The sequence below is a fragment of the Vipera ursinii genome (assembly GCF_947247035.1).
Source record: "Vipera ursinii genome assembly, chromosome: 4".
NCBI classification, from domain to species: Eukaryota; Metazoa; Chordata; class Lepidosauria; order Squamata; family Viperidae; genus Vipera; species Vipera ursinii.
In genome coordinates, this window is record NC_139514.1 from 2352156 (window position 1) to 2376770 (window position 24615).

Consider the following 24615-nt stretch of genomic DNA (forward strand, 5'->3'; position numbering starts at 1 on the left):
TGGGTCCGACCCTGTCGCCTTCCCACAACCCCAGCGGCTGACCTGGAAGAGACGCTTCTCTCCTGCAGAGGATTTCCCAGACGAAGAGATGGACGGGGGACCACCAGGAGATCCCAGAGGGCAGGAGAATGGGAGGGACACCCTAGAGGAAGGCAGTGGGAAACCACTTGTAGAAAATGTCTGTGTTTATGCATTCTAAGGAGAGCCACAATTGATGGAATACCGGGAGAAGCTTGAGAACTGGTTCTGAGTTCGAGTTCTGCCTTGGGTACCAAGTGAGCTGGCAAGGTGGGGGGCAAGGTCAATGAAGGCAGAAGATGTGAGATGCTTTGCTTCCCCCCCCCTCCTGCTGTTGCTTCGAAGGATTTCCTAGACAGAGAGTTGGATGGGTGACCACCTGGAGATCCCAGAGGGCAGGAGAATGGGAGGATGACCCTAGAGGAAGGCGGTGGGAAACCACTTGTGGAAATGTCGTGTTTTTATGCACTCTATTTGATGGAATAGGGAATGGCAGCAGGCTAGATAACGGGAGAAGTTTGAGAAGTGGTTCTGAGTTCGAGTTCTACCTTGGGTACCAAGTGAGCTGGCAGTGGGGGGCAAGGTCAATGAAGGCAGAAGACGTGGGAATAGATGCTTTGCTAACCTTAACCCTTAATTTAATAAATAATAATCATAAACAATCATAATAATCATACCAGGAGGTACTTGGTGGATACCTAGGATGCTGGCAGCAACCCGTGTTAACCATCAGCGCCAGTCAATTTGAATGTTTGGTTGACAGAGGTTCACGTTTAATGAATAAATATAATAATAATAATGTTGGAAGGGACCTTGGAGGTCATCTAGCCCAACCCCTTGCTCAGGCAGGAAACCCTAACCCATTTCAGACAAATCGCTGTCCGGTCTCTTTTTAAAAGCTTCCAGTGATGGAGCACCCACAACTTCTGGTGGCAAGTTGTTCCACTGGTTAACTGTCCTCACTCCCAGGAAATTCCTCCTTAGTTCCAGGTTGCATCTTTCCTTGCTGAGTTTCCATCCGTTGCTTCTTGTCTTTCCTTCGGGTGCTTTCGAGGTCCTAATAGTCATAATCTAACTGAATTTGTGTTCTGTTTTCCTCTTCAGCTCTCAATGATGCCTCCCCTTCTACCAGTTTACCACCTCTCGTGGAAGGACCGCTGCGCTGCTTTCTCAAGCTGACCGTTAGCAAAATCCTGTGGATGGTCGCCAAGCCGCCAGCCTCGTCCCTGGTACGGGTGAGATGGTGGGGAGAAACCAGCAACGGCACCGTCTTCGTTCCCCAGGATGCTGGCCACCCTGAGCAGAAAATCCTGAACACCACCACCTGCTACCCAGTGCGATGTGGGCCCAAGCAGTTTGCCTCTTACCTGGCAGGTAAGAGCTGGCTCTTTGCAGTTGGTAGGGTGACTGCTTGAATGGGTCTGCCCTGGATGTGGTCAGTCCACGGGGGTCCTCTGGAAATCGCCGCAAAATGGGTCTTTTTAAGGTGGGGAAAAAAAAAGAAATGGTTAAGTACAATTGAAAAGTACAATAATGGTATGATTTGTGGCGTCCTTGCTGCTCTCTGAGCTTGGCGGTTTTCTTGCCGACGTTTCGCTGCCAAACAAAGTAACATCATCAGTGCTTCAAGGGCAGGGGGGGTCTTCAAACTTGGCCCTTTTGTGACTGGTGGACTTCAACTCCCAGAATTCATCAGCCAGGCAACTCCCAGGAATTCTGGGAGTTGAAGTCCACCAGTCATAAAAGGGCCAGGTTTGAAGGCCCCTGTTCAAGGGAGTGGGTTTTGAAGAGGAGGAGGAGCAGGAGGACTCTGGGGTCCTTGGTGCTCTTTGAGCCTGGTGGTTTTCTTGCAGACGTTTCACTGCCAAACTAGGTAACATCATCAGTGCTTCAAGCGAATGGGGTTTGAAGAGGAGGACTGTGGGGTCTTTGGTGCTCTCTGAGCTTGGTAGTTTTCCTGCAGATGTTTCACTGCCAAACAAAGTAACATCATCAGTGCTTCAAGGGCAGGGGGGTGTCTTCAAACTTGGCCCTTTGATGACTTGTGGACTTCAACTCCCAGAATTCCTCAGCCAGGCATGCTGGCTAAGGAATTCTGGGAGTTGAAGTCCACAAGCAGGGGTCTTCAGACTTGGCCCTTTTAAGACTTGTGGACTGGAGTTTTAAGAGGTGTGGACTTCATCTTCCTCCTGGCTGAGGAATTCTGGGAGTTGAAGTCCAACAGTCATCAAAGGGCCAACTTTGAAAACCCCTGTTCAAGGGAGTGGGTTTTGAAGAAGAGGAGGAGGACTGTGGGGTCCTTGGTGCTCTCAGCCTGATGGTTTCCTTGCAGACGTTTCATTACCAAACTAGGGAACATCATCAGAGCTAGAAGGGAGTGTGGTTTGCTCTCAATTTATATTCTAATGCCTTGGCCAAGAGGCAAACAATACCCCAATCGATGAACTGCCAGACAACCTAATAGCAAACAGCTCAGCCAAGGACCGCTCCCACTAATACCACCCCCCACACACACACCGTTCTTGCACTGATGATGTAACCTAGCTGGGTCATGAAACGTCTGCAAGAAAACCAACTGACTCAGGGAGCATCAAGGACACCACAGTTCCACTGTGTACGACAGAACCGGTTTTGAAGTAGATTCATACCCTTGTTCATCCAGTGGGACCCATTTGATCCTCTTTGCTGGCTTCCTGCAGATATGGGGGCTCTTCTCCTGGAAGTAATGACCAAATCAGACCATCTTCCGATTGGACGGGTTCAAATCGAGGGGCTGGCCCAGCTCTCTCCCAGCCACCCAATCGGCGGCTTTTTCACCATCGTTTCTCCCTCGTCTGAAAAGATGGGAGAGCTGCAGGTGAGTCAGGATTCTTTCCTTGAGTACACTTTTTCCCCCCCCTGTTGCCCAGCCTCAACTCCAAATATTGTAAATAGGAATCAGTTTAAAATGCACACAACGTAATTAGTAAAGCAGCAGACCCCATCCTTTCTAGCTTTGTGGACCGGCAGCAGTGGCGCTGGTGGCGGAGGTAGCTCCATTTGCACCACTTGTTGGTATGTGTGGAGATTTGCGCATAGGCACGCAATGCCCTCACCATTTGCACAGGTGGAGCAGCGTGAGGGCGCTCACCCACTGCTTGCGCAGACTGGTTGCGAATGGGCCTTGGCCTGGAGCTTGGGGACCCCTGTTCTAAAGCAGTTGTTTGGGGTTCTGGAGGATTCATTTTATCTGCATCCCACTTTTACTGTTCTTACAAATAACTTAAGGCAGCGAATATATCCAATACTCCTTCTGCTATTTTTCCCCACAAGAACCTTTTGGAAAATGAGTTGTCCAGGATCAGGTTTCTGATATTGGTGCAGACAACTCAAAAGGGCTGTTGATTGTTGTGCAAAGGTTTAGAAAATAGTAAAGCAAGATAGATAGATAGATAGATAGATAGATAGATAGATAGATAGATAGATAGATAGATAGATAGACAGACAGACAGACAGACAGACAGACAGACAGACAGACAGACAGACACAGACAGACAGACAGACACAGACAGACAGACAGACAGATGTAGATAGATAGACACAGACATAATGGATGAAGAGATTGTTGATGATAGATATAGATAAATAATAGAGATAGATAGATAGATAGATAGATAGATAGATAGATAGATAGATAGATAGATAGATAGATATTTAGGAGAGATGGATAAATTAGGTCGATTGATGGATGAATAGATGATAGATAGATAGATAGATAGACAGACAGACAGATGTAGATAGACAAAGACATAATGGATGAAGAGATTGTAGATGATAGATAATAGATAAATAATAGAGATAGATAGATAGATAGATAGATAGATAGATAGATAGATAGATAGATAGATAGATAGATAGATGATAGGAAAGATGGATAAATTAGGTTGATGGATGGATGGATGGATGAATGGATGGATGGATGGATAGATAGATAGATAGATAGATAGATAGATAGATAGATAGATAGGAGAGATGGAGAAATTAGGTGAGTGGATGCATAGATGATAGATAGATAGATAGATAGATAGATAGATAGATAGATAGATAGATAGATAGATAGATAGGAGAGATGGATAAATTAGGTCGATTGATGGATGGATAGATGATAGATTAGATTAGATTAGATAGATAGATAGATACAGATAGATAGGAGAGATGGAGAAATTAGGTGAGTGGATGGATGGATGATGGACAGACAGACAGATAGATGTAGATAGACGGAGACAGACATAATGGATGAAGAATGATAGACAGACACACACACACACACACATACACACCTCTCCAGAGTTGTGTAAATGTTCTGGATAGCCTTAAGCAAACCATTATCTCCCAGCTTCTCCTGGAAATTATATTGTTATTATTATTGTTGTTGCCTTTCAGTCATCTTTTTCACCAGCCAGTTTTCTTGGGAAGATTTCCGAAGTGGTTTGCCACGGCCTCCTTCCAAAGGCTAAGAGAGCGGGGCTGCATGATTTTGTGCCTAAGGTGGGATTAGAACTCACGATCTCCCGCTTACTATCCTGGTGCCTTCACCATCACAGCAGCCTGGCTCTCTTGCAAAAGAGAGAGAGAGAGAGAGAGAGAGAGAGAGAGAGAGAGAGAGAGAGAGAGAGAGGGGGGGGAAGAGATTTTCTTGAAAAAACTGTTATAAAGATTGGCGAGAAGCCCCTGAAGTCTTGTAAAAAACCTTCAACCTGTTAGATCAGGTGCCTGGCTGAGGAATTCTGGGAGTTGAAGTCCGCAAGTCATCCAAGGGCCAAGTGGGAAGATGGAGTGTGAATTGGGAGCTGTTCTTACAGGCTTGCTCAAATGCCCCACTGCAGATATCCCTGCGTCTGGAACCTCTCTCCGATGTGTACGAAAGCAGCCACAACGTCCCCGACACACCTGCGGACAAAGATGCTGCAGATTTCAGCCACTGCCTCGCTCCGTCCCAGACCCGCAGACCAGCTGGCACACACCTTCACGGAAGGGAGTCTGTAGGGAGCAGCAGAGCAAGTACTCCAAGGTCTGTTTTCCCACGGACCGGAGGGTGCGTGATTTCGCGTGCAGCCTGCATCCCGCGGATGGGGCTTTGCTTGTTTGTGCGGACCGGTCGGTGGCGTGCCACGGACCGGTACCGGTCCACAAACCGGGGGATTGGGGCTGGTTCTTACCTTTAAAGCCCTACATGGCTTAGGCCCGGGATATTTGCAGGACCGTCTGCTGCCAGTAACGACTTCCCATCGCCCGGTGCACTCACACAGAGAGGGCCTCCACAGGGTACCGTCGGCTAGACAGTGTCGGCTGGCGACCCCCAGGGGGAGGGCCTTCTCTGTGGGAGCGCCAGCCCTGTGGAACCAGCTCCCCCTTGAGCTCCGGATGGCCCCGGATCTCCGGTCCTTTCGTCGCGGCCTTAAAACATTTCTCTTCCATCAGGCTGACCTGGACTGACGATAGTGATTTTTAAATAGAATATTTTTAATATTTTATCATTGGGGCTTGTTAGTTTAATCTTTTTTAACATTTGCATTATCGTCTTTTATTGTTGTTAGCCGTCCTGAGTCCTTCGGGAGATAGGGCGGCCTATAAGTCCCATCAATCAATCAATCAATCAATCAATAAATATCACCCCAACGTCTGAAACCACCGCAGGGATCTCGGGGCCGGCCTGAACTGATTTTTTCCGGGGTGCTTCTTACGTTTCAGGGGAAAAGATCACTTATATTTCCAAGAGAGCTCGGAGAATAACCCGAATGGCGTCTTGAACGCAAAGGATCCCAAGCCACAAAGGGTGTTTGTCAACAGCTCGGATCCAGATGCACAAATGAAGTCAGGCCAGGAAAGCGCGCCGCCCGTCCGTTTTCTTCCTTGCAACAGTCCGGCCACGAAAGATCTCCTGGCAGGTAAGCCGGTGTGGAAGACAACCACACAAGTGCTCCTTGACTTAACAACCCTTCATTTGTGCGATCCTTCGAACGTACAACAGCATTGGAAGAAAAGCGAGTTAGGATGTTGTTTTTTTCAGACTTACAACCATCGCAGCATTCCCCACGGTCACGCAAACAGAATTCAGGCACTTGGCAAGTGGCATGTACTTAACGATGGTTGCGGTATCATGTGATCCCCTTTTGGGGAAGCCGGGTTAACGTAACAACCGTTGGACGTTACACCGGCACTGGAACAGGGGACCTACGACCGTTTTTACACACTTACGACCGTTGCAGCATCCCTGTGGTCACGGGGTCAACATTCAGACGCCCGGCAACTGACTCGTATTTACGACGGTCGCCAAGTGTCCCGGGGAGGGGCACGTGATCCCCTTTTGTGACCTTCTAGAAACAAGGTCAACGGGGGAAGTCGGATTCTCTTAACCACCACGTTGCTAACTTAACAACTGCAGTGATTCGCTTAACGGCCGTGGCAAAAAAGGCCGTAAAAATGGGGCAAACCAGCAGTGGGATTCACTGTGTGAATGCCGCTTCCGGAAGTCTATTCTGGGCCCGGGCAACAAAAAATTAGCTACCGGTTGTGAACTGGCTGAATCCCACCACCGGGCAAAACTCACTTAACAACAGTTAAAAAGTTTGGGCTCAGTTGTCATAAATCGAGGACTATCTTTATTTCAATTTTTTTTTCCTTTTAAAGGCCGTCTTGCATTTGAATCCTGAAAAGAGGATCGCGGTCAACCGGAGTGGATGGTTCCCTTTGTGTTTTTTTTTATGTTAATTTTTTGTTTTTATTTTTCTCTTTCTTCCGAGATCTTTTGGACCGAGGGAACCGCTTGCGAAACGCGATGGCCGTGTCCGCCATGACAGCCAGTCCGGATCCCGTCGTAGAACTGTACGAAGCTCGGCCTTCCGTAAAGCAGGACCTCCTCCGACAAGCCAGAAAGTGAGTGTGGGCAGGCAGGAGGGGAGGTTTGCGTCTCCAGCGTTCGATAATTGTGACCTTTTTCAGAGTGACTCGGAGTCAAGGCAAAATCGATCTGCTTTCATTCGTGTTATAGGCAGTCCTCAACGTACAACTTTTGGTGACCCTTCAAAGTGACAACAGCAACGGAAAAAAGTGACTTACGCCCCATTTCACGCTTTCAGCCTTTGCAGCGTTTCCCCATGGTCACGTGATCAAAATTCGGACCCTTGGCAACCGACTCATAGTTATGACGGTCGCAGGGTCCTGGGACCGCGTGATCCCCTTTTGCGACCTTAGCGGCAAGCAAAGTCAATGGGGGGAAGCCAGTTTCACTTAACAAACGAGTGACTAGCTTTAGAAATTGCCGCGATTCACTTTACAACTGTGGCGAGGAAGGTCGTAAAACGGGGCAAACTCCACTTAGCAAATGTGTCACTTGGCTGCAACCATCCCGTGATCAGGTGATTGGAATTTGGACGCTTGGCAACTGGCGTGTACTTAACGAGGGTTGTGGTGTCTGTTCCTCAAACCAGGAAAATGATAAACAATACATGATAAACAAATATATATATATTATGTATGTATATATATATATATATGATAAACAAATATATATATATATTATGTATATATATATATATATATATATATATATGTATGTATGTATTATATATATGTATGTATTATATATTATATATTATATATATATATATATATATATATATATATATATATATATATATATATATATATATATACCTTCAGACACCAGTTTTTTAATTAACTCTTCCTCCGTTGGTAAATCTTCATTTTTCTAATGTTCTAATTCTCGCTGCAGTTAATACGTGTAATATTATACACACACACACACACACACACACACACACACTTTCTCATAGTTTCCTACAATTATGCCGAAGAAAAATAACTCTGGCTTAAAATCTATACCTTTTTTAGTCATTTTCTCTAACCATATGTGTATTCTTGACCAGAACCTTTTGGCTTTAGGGCATGTCCACCAAAGATGGTATTGTTCTTAACCTCACTTTAAAAGATGACATTTTCCCTCCACAAAATGCTTTTGGTTCGGATATTTGCCGGATTTCTCACATCTTCCTTTCCTTTTTTTTTGTTCTAACATTATCTCCAGAACTCTGAAGAATCCCGGCCTTATGCGTGAAGACCCTCTTGAGCCATTGCGGGAATGTTCGGAATTCGATTTGGATGCTGAAAAAAAAGCCATTGAGCTCCTGCTCGGCAGGTGAGATACACTGGTTTGGCTCCCGTTTGGGGGGGGGGGGAAATGTCTCAGGAATCTTGCAAAATTTGTGTTTCCGGGGTAGTCCTCAGATTACAACCCCAGCTGAGCCCAAAATTTCTGTTGCTAAGTGAGGCAGTCGTTTCAGTGACTTTTTACCCTGTTTTACGACCTTGCTCGCCTCAGTTGTTAAGTGCTGCAGTTGTTCAGTTGTTAACGTTAATTGAATCCAGCTTCCCCCATGTCAGAAGGTGGCAAAAGAGGATCACACGACCCCGGGACACGGCGCCCGTCATAAATAAGAGTCAGTTGCCAAGCGTCTTGAATTTTGATTATGAGACCCTGGTGATCTTATGAGGGTCTTAAGTGGTTGTAGGTCGCTTTTTCACAGTGCTGTTGTAACTTGAAACCAGGAGTCTCCAAACTTGGCAACTTTAAGGCTGGTGGACTTCAACTCCCAGAATTCCCCCAGCCAGTCACGGCTGGCTGAGGAAGTCCACAAGTCATAAAAGGGCCAAGTTTGAAGACCCCCTGCTCTAAAGAGTCACTAAATGAATGGTGGCAACCACCTAAAACACCGTAGGTTAAGTTCTACCAGCCTTTATAAGTGCACGTGTGGAATTTTTTTTAATTTTTATTTTTTGCAAATTTTATTATTTAAAACTTTGGACAAGGTGTTAATGGTCTGACATTCCTTCTTGTCTTACATCATTTATATATATATATATATATATATATATATATATATATATATATATATATATATATATATACACACACACACACACACACACACACACACACACACACACACACACACACACATATATGTTTTAAATGTTAAGCATTCAGAATACACTTGCTTAGTCCCAGACACGGGATAAATCTTATTTCCTGTTTCAGCCTAGCCCAAGGCCATCAACAGGCAGTAGCCACAGCAGTGGCAGCTCATATTTGTGTAATTTTTTTTTTGCTTGCTAACAAAGAGTAAAGGGAGACCCATATGATCATTTCAAACTTATTTGTTCTCATTACTCAGCCATAGCCTTCTGAGATTCGAACCTGGGCCGACTGCGTCTTAAGCAGTTGTTTTAACCCCTAGGCCACAGGCTCTCTCTCTCTCTTGGTTAGCTGAGAAGCAAGGGAGATATGTGTTAAATGTTTGTTAAGCATTCAGAATACACTTGCTTAGTCCCAGACACGGGATAAATCTTATTTCCTGTTTCAGCCTAGCCCAAGGCCATCAACAGGCAGTAGCCACAGCAGTGGCAGCTCATATTTGTGTAAATTTTTTTTTGCTTGCTAACAAAGAGTAAAGGGAGACCCATATGATCATTTCAAACTTATTTGTTCTCATCACTCAGCCATAGCCTTCTGAGATTCGAACCTGGGCCGACTGCGTCTTAAGCAGTTGTTTTAACCCCTAGGGCACAGGCTCTCTCTCTCTCTCTTGGTTAGCTGAGAAGCAAGGGAGATATGTGTTAAATGTTTGTTAAGCATTCAGAATACACTTGCTTAGTCCCAGACACGGGATAAATCTTATTTCCTGTTTCAGCCTAGCCTAAGGCCATCAACAGGCAGTAGCCATAGCAGTGGCAGCTCAAATTTGTGTAAAAAATTTTTTTTCCTTGCTAACAAAGAATAAAGGGAGACCGATATGATCATTTCAAACTTATTTGTTCTCATCAGTCAGTTGATGAGATATGATATGAACATATCATTTATATACAATTATACAATATTCGATCTTATCAACCACCTTATTCTAGTAATGTGTGAAATCAGCATCCTGTATATCTCTATTGAGACCTTCCTTTCTGTTCCCACCATAGGTAAAACTTATTCCAAATTTTGTAATAATCTAACTGATCTTTATTTTTGATTTCCAAAGTTAACGTCCATTTCTGTGCATGCCCAAATTTTATTTATCACTTCACTCTCGTCAGGTATTTCACTATTTTTCCGTTTCTGGGCGACAGTCATTCTCGCTGTTGTGATGATGTGTATAATTATATATAACTCTTCTTTGGTATGTTTCTCTGTTGTGTTATGCCAAGTAGGAAAAATTCTGGTCTATAATCTACTCTCCGTCCTGATATTTCTTCTAACCATATCCATATCCTTTGCCAATATTTTTGCGTCTTATTACAGGACCACCAAACATGAAAATAAGTACCTATTTCTTTGGAACATTTCCAATAACTAGGGGATATTGTTTTATACATTTTGGCTGGGGGGCCTTTGCCCAGGTTCGCCTGGTGCGCCAGTTGCGGCCCTATCTAGACCGGGATGCCTTGCGCACAGTCACTCATGTGCTCGTGACCTCTCGTCTAGACTACTGTCGGAGTGTAATGCTCTCTACATGGGGCTGCCCTTGAGGTCCACCCGGAGACTCCAGCTGGTGCAGAATGCAGCCGCGCGAGTCGCCTTGGGAGTTTCCCGATACTCCCATGTTACACCTCTGCTCCGCGAGCTGCATTGGCTACCGGTTGCTCTCCGGGTGAGGTTCAAGGTGTTAGTTATGACGTACAAAGCCCTTCATGGCATGGGTCCGGATTACCTACGGCAACACCTGCGACCGGCGTCAACTTCCCTCCGTCCAGTGCGCTCCCACAGAGAGGGCCTCCTCAGGGTGCCGCCGATCAAAGAATGCCGATTGGTGACCCCCAGGGGGAGGGCGTTCTCTGTGGGCGCGCCAGACCTTTGGAACAGCTTACCGGTTGAGCTCCGGATGGCCCCCGACCTTCGCTCCTTCCGGCGCGATCTTAAAACATTCTTTTCCGAACAAGCTGGCCTGGTCTGACGGGATGGGGTTGGGTTTTTAAAATTAGTTTTTAACTTAATATGTATTGATTTTATGGGCATGATGTTTAATGGTTTTTTAATGTTTTTTTTAATTTTTGTATCTGATTTTTATTGTGTATTGCCCTGTTCACCGCCCTGAGTCCTTCGGGAGAAGGGCGGTATAGAAATCAAATTATTAAATTAAATTAAATTAATCGTGCTGGAGGGAGATGCCACCGGGAGAACATTTTATATAGATGTTCTTTGTAAGCTGAGGCCAGCGTTCTCTTTTTATTTCTGTGCCAAAGAGTTTGCCGTATATCAAGATCGATATACCACGTCCCAAATTTTTTAGCCCATATCAGCATCGGTTCTTTAACTTCTTCCTCAATCATTTTATACCCCAATAGCAGAATTTTGTCTTCCGTTATCCCCAGTTCTGATTTATCTTCGGATCGTCTTGTGGACGTTGCGGGCTCTCCTCCCGAATCGCTTTCCCCCGTGAGTCACTTGTACGACAGTGAATTGAATGACCCTCACTACGACCAGAGTCTCTTGGAAAATTTGTTCTACACAGCTCAGGTGAGTAGGAAAGGTGTGTGTAGGGCTGAATACTGCTTTATTGTGGTAATAGTCACAATAAGTCTGCAAGCAAGCCGACAAGGTTAAAGAGCACCAAGGGACACCACAACTTAGCCCCGAGCTACAAGTATTCCCTTGTGATGTTTGTTTTTCTTGATGGTTTTCCTCAGAAATCGGACGGCAGTTTCAGTGACATTTTTAGCGACGAGGAGGAAGAGGAGGCTGTTTCTTCTGGAAATCTCAGTCGGCCTCAGGGCAGGAAGCTTCAGAGATCACCAAAGGCTTTAGAATCGAGTCCTCCCAGGCGGAAAGGGAAGGCCTTGGAGACAAGAGCCAGGTAAAATCGTTCTTCGGGATCCCCTTTCTGCCACGCGCAGCCTCTCTGATGATGTTCTGGCGCCAGTAATAGCTCAGGTCTTCTCCTTTAACCCAGGGGTCTTCAAACGTGGCCCTTTGATGACTTGTGGACTTCAACTCCCAGAATTGCTCAGCCAGCGTACCTGGCTGAGGAATTCTGGGAGTTGAAGTCCAGGGGGGTCTTCAAACTTGGCCGCTTTAAGACTTGTGGACTTCAACTCCCAGAATTCCTCAGCCAGCGTGCCTGGCTGAGGAATTCTGGGAGTCGAAGTCCAGGGGGTCTTCAAACATGGCCGCTTTAAGACTTGTGGACTTCAACTCCCAGAATTCCTCAGCCAGCGTGCACAAGTGCACAAGTCCTAAAAGGGCCAGGTTTGAAGACCTCTGCTTTAACCTGAACATTGCAGATTTTCAGTGTAGATCTCTGTTGGTCAGTAAAGGACATAATTTCCCCAGGACTCTCCTTTCTTCTCTTATCTGGAGCTGATAGCCAAATACAGTAGGTTGAAGTGCCTGTTTCAGTCCAAAAATAATAATAATAACATTTTGTGAGAATACATAATAACAGAGTTGGAAGGGACCTCGGAGGTCATCTAGTCCAGCCCCCTGCTCAAGCAGGAGACCCTGTACCATTTCAGACAAGTGACTGTCCAGTCTCTTCTTAAAAGCCTCCAATGATGGGGAAGGAAGGAAGGAAGGAAGGAAGGAAGGAAGGAAGGAAGGAAGGAAGGAAGGAAGGAAGGAAGGAAGGATAACAGACTTGGAAGGGACCTTGGAGGTCTTCTAGTCCAGCCCCCTGCTCAAGCAGGGGACCCTAGACCATTTCAGACAAATGGCTGCCTGGTCTCCAGTGATGGAGCCCCCACAACCTCTGGAAGCAAACCGTTCCACTGGTTAATTGTTCTGTCAGGAAATTCCTGCTTAGTTCCAGGTTGCTTCTCTCCTTGACGAGTTTCCATCCGTTGCTTCTTGACCTGCCTTCAGAAGGTGCTTTGGAGAATAGCTTGACTCCCTCTTCTTTGGGGTAGCCCCTGAGATATCGGAACGCTGCTATCATGTCCACCCTGGTCCTTCTTTTCACTAAACAGAATATCAGAGTTGGAAGGGACCTTGGAGGTCATCTAGTCCAGCCCCCTGCTCAGGCAGGGAAAAACTCTACCATTTCAAGACAAAGGGCTGTCCGATCTCTTCTTAAAAGCCTCCAGCGATGGAGAATTCAGAACCTCTGGCGCCGTGAAAAATAACAGTATGCCTTTCTCTGGGTGGCTTTTTTTCATAAATAAGTTGAATTTGAGGTGCCCCTTCCACCAGTGGGTGATGCTTCGGTCCCCGGCGCGAAAACTGGCCGTACGTCAGCTTTTTCAGCGCTGTTCTCATTTCGAACGGTCACTAAACAGACGGTGGTAATTCGAGGCCTACCTGTGACACACCCGATGAGGCATGCAAGCATTTGAATTACAAGGCCTCAGAGTTGTTTTGTTTTAAGGCTGTTTCACTTAATAGGCTCGCGAGGGGTCAGACACGACTTCGCAACTAACAACAACAACAACTTAAAAAGTTTCTCAAGTTCCTTGTCTCTCTTTGCAGCCCTTCCCCGGCCAAACCCGCTCTTCATCCGTCATTCCCCGAGTCCACAGATGAAACCCAAGCTGTCAGTTTGAGCCTCGACAGGTTGGCCGTGCTGGGCCGGATCCGCTTAGCCCGAGTGGTGATTGAGAGCTTAAGAGGGGCCCCCCCGGAGGACAACGCTCAGAGTACCCCCAATCCAAAGAGCCCCAGTGGGAAACCGCCCAGGCCAGCTTTGGCTAAGAGAAGGTGAGAGTTTTAATTTAATCCGCCCTGTCAACTCGCCTGCTTCACTAGACGTCAGAGGAATTGCTCTTTTAATCAGACAGCAGGGGTTCCCATAAACAATAAGGCCGCAGGGCGGGGTGGGGGGGGCAGATCTCTTCCAAAGATCATCAGTTCTAGTCCCACCTTAGTCACAAAAGCGGCTGGGTGACTTTGGGTCAATCACCAGGAGATGGTGAGTTCTAGTCCTGCCTCAGGCATGAATGCCAGCTGAATGACTTTGGACCAATTACCAGGAGACAGTGAGTTCTAGTCCTGCCTTAGGCATGAAAGCCAGCGGGATATTTTTGAGTCAGTCACCAGGAGACGGGGAATTCTAGCCCCGCCTTAGGCATGAAAGCCAGCTGGGTGACTTTGCGCCAATCACCAGGAGACAGTGAGTTCTAGTCCTGCCTTAGGCATGAAAGCCAGCGGGATATTTTTGAGTCAGTCACCAGGAGACGGGGAATTCTAGTCCTGCCTTAGGCATGAACGCCAGCTGAATGACTTTGGACCAATTACCAGGAGACAGTGAGTTCTAGTCCTGCCTTAGGCATGAAAGCCAGCGGGATATTTTTGAGTCAATCACCAGGAGACGGGGAATTCTAGCCCCGCCTTAGGCATAAAAACCAGCTGGGTGACTTTGGGCCAATCACCAGGAGACGGTGAGTTCTAGTCCTGCCTTAGGCATGAAAGCCAGCAGGATATTTTTGAGTCAATCACCGGGAGATGGGGAATTCTAGTCCCGCCTTAGGCATAAAAACCAGCTGGGTGACTTTGGGCCAATCACCAGGAGACAGTGAGTTCTAGTCCTGCCTTAGGCATGAAAGCCAGCTGGATGACTTTGGGACAGTCCCTCTCTCTCAGCCCAGTCCACCTCACAGGATTGTTGTTATGCACATCATGAATTCAGGAAGGGAATAAAGTCTCCAAAGTTTTCGTCAGTCTTATTAAAAAAAACACGGAACGTCGTTGAGCTGCCTCCATTTATTTCCACAATTTCTTCTCTGCCTAGGACGTTCTTTGTCGAGTATCACTTTCCAGTAGGAACTTCCAAAAACGGGACAGGCCAGACAGCCGTAACTACGGAAATTGTCCGGGTAGCTTCCAGCAGATTCTCGGCAGACGGTAAGACTGACTGGGCAAGGCCACCATTTTTCCCATAATCCTGAAATGAATCGAGCGGAGCCATGGTCCATGACCGTGATTGGGGAAGCGCGGCCGTCTTAGAGATCCTGAAACCCAGCAACCATTGAAAGAAATGTTTTCACGGCAGGAATTTAAATATAGATGGTCTTCAACTTCCAGCTGAGACCGGGATTTCCACGGCTGAGCAAGGCTGGGTTAAGCAAAGCCTGTAAAAAGGGAATTATTGGCAGCCCAGGGTTGGAATGAGGAGCGTGGAGGTTTTATTGCCTAAATCAGGTAACATCATTGGCGCCAGCCGATGCAATTAAGGGAGCCCTACCCAATTTTGATGACCGTTTCTGCCACATGTCAGTGAAGATTTTCCGTTATCCACGGTTGCATCAAAAGTTTTTTTTTTATTTTGAGAAGGCAGCTGGACTGACCTTTTTTTTTTTTTTTTTTTTTTGGAGGAAAAACGGGATTTCGCTTCCTTCCCATCCCGGAAACTTCTGGCGAAGCTTCCAGGAGAAGAAGCAAAACCTCTTGTTTTTCTTTCAAATAAATAAATAAATAATCAGTCCGGTTGCCTTTTCAGAATAAAAAAAAAGCACTTTTGACGCGTTTCTGCCAGAGTGGTTCGGCGAATCGCTGCCGTCGTTAAGTGGATCGCGCAGACGTTAAGCGGATCGGCTTCCTCCATTGACTCTGCTGGTCGAAAGGTAGCAAAGGGGGAATCACGTGACACCGCCCCCGAGTGATCACGCGAGAGTGCCATCCTCACACATATATGCCTTGTGGCCATAGGGCTGAATTTTGATCACATCCCCGCAGAGAATGCTGCAACAATTACAAACGTGGGGACTGATCATAAGTCAATTTTTCGGTGCCATTGTAACGTTGAACGGTCGCTAAATCCAGTTTTGGTCTCCACGATGTAAAAAAGATGTGGAGACTCTGGAAAGAGTGCAGAGAAGTGCAACAAAGATGATCAGGGGACTGGAGGCTAAAACATATAGGGAACAGCTGCTGGAATTGGGGATGTCTCAGTGGTGGCTCAGTGGGTTAGGACGCTGAGCTTGTCGATCAGAAGGTCGGCAGTTTGGCGGGTCAAATCCCGAGTGCCGCGTAGCAGAGTGAGCGCCCATTACTCGTCCCAGCTTCTGCCAACCTAGCAGTTCGAAAGCACGTAAAAATGCAAGTAGAAAAATAGGGACCACTCTGGTGGGAAGGTAACAGCGTTCCGTGCGCCTTTGGCGTCTAGTCATGCCAGCCACATGACCACGGAGACGTCCTCGGACAAGCGCTGGCTCTTCGGCTTTGAAACGGAGATGAGCACCGGCCCCTAGAGTCGGAAACGACTAGCACGCATGTGCGGGGGAACCTTTACCTTTACCTAGTTTAAGGAAGAGAAGGACGAGGGGGGACATGATAGCAGTCTTCCAGTATCTCAGGGGCTGCCCCAAAGAAGAGGGAGTCAAGCTATTCTCCAAAGCGCCTGAAGGCAGGACGAGAAGCAATGGATGGAAACCAACCAAGGAGAGAAGCAACCTGGAATTAAGGAGTAACTTCCTAACAGTGAGGACAGTTAGCCAGTGGAACGGCTTGCCACCAGAAGTCGTGGGAGCTCCAACACTGGAAGTTTTTAAGAAGAGACTGGACAGCCATTTGTCTGAAATGGTGTAAGGGTTTCCTGCCTGAGCGGGGGGGGGGTTGGACTAGATGACCTCCAAGGTCCTTTTCCAGCCAGCAGCCGCTACTTTGCAAATTGAGAATTGCTCTCTATCCTGGGTCTGTCCTGATTGGTCTTCTTTTTTTATTTTTTTAAATACCACTTCAGACATCTTAGAATTCTTCCTTGAGTCTTGTTCTGCTGAAATGTCGGCTCAAGTTAGGCAATCCTTGTTCTACCTTTCTCTTTCGTTGCGTCTCCGATTCCTGCTGCAGGGGTGAAGTTCCAACAGCGCCACGTATTCCCCGTCCACTTCAGTGGCTCGATGATCACCCATTGGTGGAAGTCGCGCCTGGAATTTAACTTGTTTTTGAAAAAAGGCAGCCAAAGGAAGGTACGGTCCTTTTCCATATTATCCTTCTGGATGAAAAAAAAAAAATCACTAGAGACTTGTTAACACGGAAGGGAAGCGGACTTATTTTATGATTCATCACAGGGCAGGATTCAAACCCCGGTGGGGTTTACCCAGGGCTGTTCCAACTTGGCCCTTTGAGGACTTGTGGACTTCAACTCCCAGAATTCCTCAGCCAGGCACGTGTGCCTGGCTGAGGAATTCTGGGAGTTGAAGTCCACAAGTCCTCAAAGGGCCAAGTTGGAACAGCCCTGGGTTTAAAACAATACAGAACTGGCTTGCTCAGGCAACGTCAGTCTTTCCACCTCTGGATATCTTGAAGGCAGGTGGCCCAAACTTTGATAGTTGTTATTTGTGTGAGGGGTTTTTTTTTTAGCGTGCGCCTTTCACGTCACACTTCCCTGTCTGTGATCCTGCCTTTTGATTCGTTTCCGACACCTGTTTCGGCACCGTTTACTTGGGCGCTACGTTTCAACGGCGCCTTGCGGTTTAGGAGTCCCTCGGCTAAGTATCCCGACAGGGATCACCACCCCCCAACGAACGCTGCAGAGTTTGTGCTGCCTGTGCGCACTCTCCGAAGACGCCGCGTAGAAAAGAGAGGGCTGTGCGATAGGGATTGTGTAGCATCCGCGAGAGATCTGTGCAGAACGCCTGCGTTTTTTTCTCATCCTGATCTTCAGCCAGCGTTGATCGGCACGGCGGCCTTTCCCCTCCGCGACGTTCTTCGGTCCGAGGATTTATTCGCCAGCCGTGAATTGCCGGTGAAAGAAAACGGCGTCCCAGGCCCATCGGGGCCTTTACAGGTATAGAATTTGCTTCTGACTTTTTTTTAAAAAAAAAAATTCTAAAATCCTGGGCCATAACCCTCATTTTGCCGTTCTATATCCAGAGAGCAATTTTTGTGGGTGGAAGAGCCTATGAGGGTGTGCTTGCACAACCCACGTGTGGAAAACTTGTCCCGAAAGACACGGGTGGGTCATTTCTCACATTATCCAAGTGGATTTGCCAAGTAGGGCAATGAGTAAGGAAATGAGTTGTAAAACGGTGCAGCTAGTCCTCAACCCACAAAACACTTCATTTCGCGACCGTTCAAAGTTACCACGGCACTGAAATGAAGTGACAAATGACTGTTTTTCACACAACCATTACAACACCTCTGGGGTCACGTGATCGAAATTCAGACCCTTGGCTACTGACTCACATTTATGACGGGTCGCAGTGTCCCGGGGTCAGTTGGTCTCCTTTTGCGACCTTCAGACAGGCAAAACCAATGGGGAAGCTAGATTCATTTAACCCCCCCCCCCGGTGTGGCTAACTTAAGAACTGCAGTGATTCACTTAACAACTGCGGCAAAAGAAAGGTCGTAAAGTGCGACAGAGCTCACTTAACGACTGTCTCGCTTCGCAACGGACGTTTTGGGCTCCGTTGTGGTCAATGCTGCAGCAGCCGGAAGTGTGAAAAACTGACATAAGCTGCTTTTATTCAGTGCCATTGTACCTTCGAACGGTCATAGGTTGAGGACTACCTGCATATCCAATCTTCTGGGGCTCTGAAATAGAAGTTGGGTATCCCAAAGGTGCCTTTTCAGGAGGCCACTGGACTTCCTTGTTTTCCTTTGAAGACGTTTCGCTTCTCACCCAAGAAGCTTCCTCAGCTCTGACTGGGTGGTGGGGAAGGGAAGGATTTGTACTCCTGGCAGAAAAACTGGTCATTTGCATCCTTTTAGAGAGCCGTTGAGGCCACTTGGAGGCTTACCTGGGTCCTCAGGGTCACCTGAGTGGTGCAAATAAGTGATCTACCTATCTCCAGTCTACAACACAATCCGTTCAGCAGTTCCAAGAAGGCTCCAGGCCCATTTGCACCACTCGGGTGGCCCTGAGGACACAGACAAACTTCCAAGTGGCCTCAATGACTCTCTAAAAGAAGGCAAATGACCAGCTGTCTGCAAGGAATATAAATATAAACGACATCATCCATCTCCAGTCTATAACACAGTCCTTTCTGCAGTTCCAAGAAGGCTCCACGCCCATTTGCCCCACTCAGGTGACCCTGAGGACACAGATAAACCTCCAGGTGGCCTCAATGACCCTCTAAAACAGGGGTGTCAAATTTCCGGCCCGCAGGCCGGATGCGTCACCAGGAAACCGTGCCCAACCCTTTGCCGGCAATGGGACAAAAAGCTCCGATACGCCGCGCGACATCATGTGACCTTGCGAGTTTGGCATGTCTGCTCTGAAAGAAGGCAAATGACCAGCTGTCTGCAAGGAGTGTAAATCCTTCCACTCCCCACCATCCACTCGGGACAGACGGTGAAGATGAGAAGCGAAACGTCTTCCAAGAACGTCTTCCACTCAAGTGACCCCGAGGACACGGACAAACCTCCAAGTGGCCTCAACGGCTCTCTAAAAGAAGGCAAACGACCGGCCGTCTGCAACGAGTACAAATCCTTCCTCACCATCCAGTCAGAGCTGAGGAAGCTTCTTGGGTGAGAAGCGAAACGTCTTCAAAGCAAAACGAGGAAGTCCAGTGGCCTCTTGAAAAAGGGACTTTTGGATTTTTCCTTGAAGACGTTTCGCTTCTCATCCAGGAAGCTTCTTCAGCTCCGACTGGATGGTGGGCAATGGTTTATATTCCTTGCAGACAGCTGGTCATTTGCTTTCTTTTAGCGAGTCATTGAGGCCACTTGGAGGTTTGTCTGTGTCCTCAGGGCCACCTGAGTGGTGCAAATGGGTGTGGAGCCTTTTTCGAACCGCTGAAAAGGACCATGTTGTAAACTGGATATAGATAGACCACCCATTTGCTCCACTCAGGTGACTCTGAGGACACAGGTAGACCTCCAAGCGGCCTCAACGGCTCTCTAAAAGGAGGCAAATGACCAGTTTTTCTGCAAGGAGTATAAATCCTTCCCTTCCCCACCATCCAGTCAGAGCTGAAGAAGCTTCTTGGGTGAGAAGCGAAACGTCTTGAAAGGAAACCAAGGAAGTCCAGTGGCCTCTTGAAAAAGCAGCTTTGGGACAACCGTGACCTGGGTGACGGAGAACCTCCGTAGACGTTTAGAAGTTGGGTGGTAACAGGCAAGGGCTCCATCACCCTCTTAACGGCGGTGTTTCTAACTCCATAGGTGTCTGTGGAGCTTGTGGCGGCCAACAAAGACTTCTCCAACCTCAAGGCAAGCGGCGCATCGCCCAGAGCCCCCGTTAACACCGTCAGGAGCCACGGCGCCATTTTGCAGGATGCTGAAAGCCACCCCTCTCCCTCTGCCAGAAGCCCTCCGAGGAGCCGCCAGGTCCCCGTGAGAAGCGAAGACCCTTTGCCAATGGCTTTTCCGAGCTCCCCCAAGGAGGCGAGTCGGCAGCCGGTCCCTCTGCCCGTCTCCCGCAACCTCCTGACCCAGATGAGCCCCTCGGAAGAGGGAGGGGTGCTGCTCCACGTCCTGCTGATGGTCACGGAGGGGGAGGTCACCCTTCCTCCCAAAGGGGGGCCGGACCCCGCTTGCAACCTGTACTTAATCTGCAAGCTCTTCAGCACCGAAGAGGCCACCCGGTCTGCTGTCGTGTGGGGGAGCCCGCGGCCCACGTTCCATTTTTCTCAGGCAAGTGGCGGCAACATCCGCGGGCGAAGATTCGCCCTAGACGCAGGCTTTCCGTTGTCCCTCGTCTCCTTACCTCGAGGTCGGGGAATGGGGAGCCTGTTGTCTCTTTCTTCTTCATGTGTAAATTTAATAACAACAACAACAACAACAACAACAACAACAATAATAATAATAATAATAATAATAATAATAATAATAATAATAATAATAATAATAATATGATGTAGGGATGTAGGTCTATAGCCAGGGGTAGGCAGCTTTGGCTCTTTTATGACTCATGGACTTCAACTCCCAGAATTCCTCAGCCAGGATGGGGGAGCTGTGGCCATGACTTGTGGACTTCAACTCCCAGAATTCCTGAGCCAGCATGGGGGAACTATGGCCCCTTCATGATTGGTGGACTTCAATTCCCAGAATTCCTCAGCCAGCATGGGGGAACTATGGCCCCTTCATGACTGGTGGACTTCAACTCCCAGAATTCCTGAGCCACCATGGCTCAGCTTGGAAACTCCCTTTCCCCTCAGCATGGCTGGCCCAGGAATTCTGGGAGTTGAAGTCTACCAGTCATGAAGTCCTATCCCCTGGCCCAGGGGATATGTTGTTGAGGGAATATATTGCCTGTCATTCCTCAAGATTTGTAAGCTGCTCTGCTAAAGGTCCAATCCTCTCTCTAGATCACCCCCGTTGCGTTGACATCGAAACATCTGGAGCGGCTGAAGAACAACGTCATGGTGATTGAGGTGTGGAATAAGGTGCTCAGTCCGGGAGGGGACCGGCTGCTCGGACTGGCCAAGCTTCCCCTCCATCCGTTCTATGTTTCGTTCAGGTAAGCATCTTCCTTCGCTCCCTAGGGGCAAGTAGGCCTCGACTTATGACCATGACGCCCCTCCCCCATTTACGTTGCTAAGCGAAAAAAATGAGCTTTGCCCCATTTGACAACTTTTCTTGCCACGTTTCTGAAGCGGGCCTGTGCGGTTGTCAAGATAGTCACCCGGTCGTTAAGTCATTCAGCTTCCCCATCGCTTGTGCGGAAGGTTGCAAAAAAGGGAGCGCGTGACACACACCCCCAGCACACCGCGACCGTCATAAATAGGAAGTCATTGCCAAGCATCCGAATGTGTAAATCACACGACCTATGCTGCAGCGGTCTTAAGTGTGAAAAAAAAGGCCATGGGTCATTTTTTTTCCAGTGGCGTTGCAATTTCAAAGGGTCGCTAAACGAACTGTTTTTAAGTCGAGGAGTGTCAGGTTGTTCACCAGAGCACCAGAGGGAAGGACGAGAAACGATGGTTTGAAACTGATCAAGGAGAGAAGCAACCTGGAATTAAGGAGAAACTTCCTGACAGTGAGGACAATCAGCCAGTGGAACAGCTTGCCACCAGAAATCGTGGGCGCTCCATCACTGGAGGTTTTCAAGAAGAGGCTGGACAATCACCTGTCTGAGATGGTATAGGTCAGGGGTCGGCAACCGGAAAAAGGAAAAGAGCCACTCAGAACCGGTTCCATCACACAAACGAAAAAGTGGGAGCCGCAAAAAGTGCACGTGCGTGCGTCCACTCACGCGCATGCGCAAAAACATTTTGCGCATGCGCAAAATGGGAGGCACCTGCGCGGCGACAGGTCTCCCCTTTGGAGAGGTGCGCGCCATCCTGTTCGGAGACCTGCCACGTTCGTCAAACATGGACGAACGCGGCAGCTGTGCAAACGGGACGGCGGCGGTTTGGAGAGTGCGCGCGCACCTCTCCCAAGCCGCCGCCGTCCCGTTCGGAGACCTGCCGCGTTTGTCAAACATGGACGAATGCGGCAGCTGTGCAAACGGGACGGCGGCGGCTTGGGAGATGTGCGCACGCACCTCTCCCAAGCCACCACCGTCCTGTTCGGAGACCTGCTGCGTTCGTCAAACATGGACGAATGCGGTAGCTGTGCAAACAGGACGGCGGCGGTTTGGAGAGTGCGCGCGCACCTCTCGGAAAGGGCGGTGCCACTCTCCATTTGGGGAGGTGCATGCGCACCACTGCCCGTTCAAAGAGGTGCGTGCGCACCGGGCGACTGGGAGCCGCAGGAGACGGCTCAAAGAGCCACATGCGGCTCCGGAGCTGCGGGTTGCCGACCTGTGGTATAGGTCCTCCTGCTTCAGCAGGGGACTGGACTAGAAGATCTACAAGATCCCATCCAGCTCTATTCTCTGTTCAATTCGATGAAAAACTTCTGGCCATTTCTCACAGTTACGACTGTTGCAACATCCCCATGGCGCCATGATCAAAATTCAGGCACTTGGCATCTGATTCATATGTATGACGGTCGCCGTGTCCCTGGTGGGGGTGGTGGTCACGTGATCCCCTTTTGCGACGTTATGACAAGCAAAACCCATGGGGAAGCCAGATTCACTTGAAAACCATTTTACTAACTTAGCACCGGCAGTGATTCACTTAACAATGTGCCAACCCAGTTGACCCCCAAATTTCTGTTGCTAAGCAACAACACTGTTAAGTGAGTTTTGTCCCAGTGCAGCATCATCATCATCATCATCATCAGTAGTAGTAGTAGTAGTAGTAATAGTAATAGTAATCAGGAGATGGAGGAGGAGGAGGAGGAGGAGAAAGGGACCTTGGAGGTCATCTAGTCCAACCCCCTTCTCAGGCAGGAAACCCTCCACCATTTCAGACAAATGGCTGTCCAGTGTCTTCTTAAAGACTTCCAGTGTTGGAGCATTCACAGCTTCTGGAGGCAAGGAGTTCCACTGGTTAATTGTTCCAACTCTCAGGAAATTCCTCCTTAGTTCCAGGTTGCTTCTCTCCTTGACGAGTTTCCATCCGTTGCTTCTTGTCCTGCCTTCGGGCGCTTTGGAGAATAGCTTGACCCCCAACTCTTCTTTGGGGCAGCCCCTCAAATACTGGAAGGCTGCTATCATGTCCCCCCTGGTCCTTCTCTTCATTAAACTAGCAACCGTTCCTCGTGTGTTTTAGCCTCCAGTCCCCTGATCATCTTTGTTGCTCTTCTCTGTACTCTTTCCAGTGGTTCACTTAACAACAGAGGCAAGAAAGGTCGTAAAACGGAGCAAAGTTCCACTTGACAATTTCTCTCGCTTAGGAACAGAGAGTCTGGGTTCCACGGTGGTTGTAAGACGAGGACTGCCTGTAGAGCAGGGGGTCTCCAAACGTGGCCGCTTTAAGACTGGTGGACTTCAGCTCCCAGAATTCCTCAGGAGGAATTCTGGGAGTTGAAGTCCACCAGTCTTAATGCGACCCCAGTTTGGCCGGCTGAGGAATTCTGGGAGTTGAAGTCCACCAGTCTTAAAGCGGCTGAGTTTGCAGGCTAAGGAATTCTGGGAGTTGAAGTCCACCAGTCTTAATGCGGCCCAGTTTGGCCGGCTGAGGAATTCTGGGAGTTGAAGTCCACCAGTCTTAAAGCGGCTGAGTTTGCAGGCTAAGGAATTCTGGGAGTTGAAGTCCACCAGTCTTAATGCGGCCCAGTTTGGCCGGCTGAGGAATTCTGGGAGTTGAAGTCCACCAGTCTCAAAGCAGCTGTAGAGGAACATGGCAATCCAGGCCTGCTGATGGCTTCTACCTCTTCCCCCTGCAGAGACGCCAAGGTTTGCAGCCTGCTGCTTCAGGCTCAGTATCCGGTGCTGGCCGTAGACGGCTCCGTGCCGGTGGTTGACGTCTTCTCCGGTCAAAAGAACGGGATCTTGAAGGCGACCTTGGCCATGGGTTCGACTGATCAGGTCTTGGCGCTGCAGAGAGTCAAGAAGGAAGAAGGGCCGGCATTTCCAGCCGTCCTGCACCCACCGCACGCCCTGGATCCCCTCCCTGCAGCCCCCGCGAAGGTGCGTCCACGCCGTTATCAGAGCAGGGCCACGGGAACGACCAGGGTTTTTCTCTCTATTTCCCCAAAAAGTTTCAAGTGGTGTGCATAGTATTCTTCTTTTTTATTTTTTTTAATCAGTTAGAGTAAGAAAAGGCGTGAAAGAGCGTCATTTGAACTTGGGACCTTGTCAGTTCTTATCCGGCGATGATTAGATGACCTGCATGGCTAACATCCTGAGTGAC

The 24615-nt window shown here is 48.3% G+C and overlaps 1 protein-coding gene across 1 annotated transcript in view; it reads left to right on the top strand.

Moving 5' to 3' along the window:
* C2CD3 (C2 domain containing 3 centriole elongation regulator) overlaps positions 1-24615 on the top strand; it is a gene marked incomplete at its 5' end in the record, with an annotated part of 41776 nt that overhangs the window by 87 nt on the left and 17074 nt on the right. Inside the window, 15 exons of the mRNA XM_083362585.1 lie at positions 1123-1392; positions 2718-2875; positions 4884-5068; positions 5749-5945; positions 6801-6933; positions 8105-8215; positions 11434-11578; positions 11749-11915; positions 13523-13750; positions 14781-14893; positions 16838-16956; positions 17655-17777; positions 20096-20566; positions 21241-21392; positions 24149-24472. Coding sequence (XP_083218711.1) covers positions 1123-1392; positions 2718-2875; positions 4884-5068; positions 5749-5945; positions 6801-6933; positions 8105-8215; positions 11434-11578; positions 11749-11915; positions 13523-13750; positions 14781-14893; positions 16838-16956; positions 17655-17777; positions 20096-20566; positions 21241-21392; positions 24149-24472 — 2896 coding nt within the window. The remainder of the gene's footprint in view (positions 1-1122; positions 1393-2717; positions 2876-4883; positions 5069-5748; positions 5946-6800; positions 6934-8104; positions 8216-11433; positions 11579-11748; positions 11916-13522; positions 13751-14780; positions 14894-16837; positions 16957-17654; positions 17778-20095; positions 20567-21240; positions 21393-24148; positions 24473-24615) is intronic.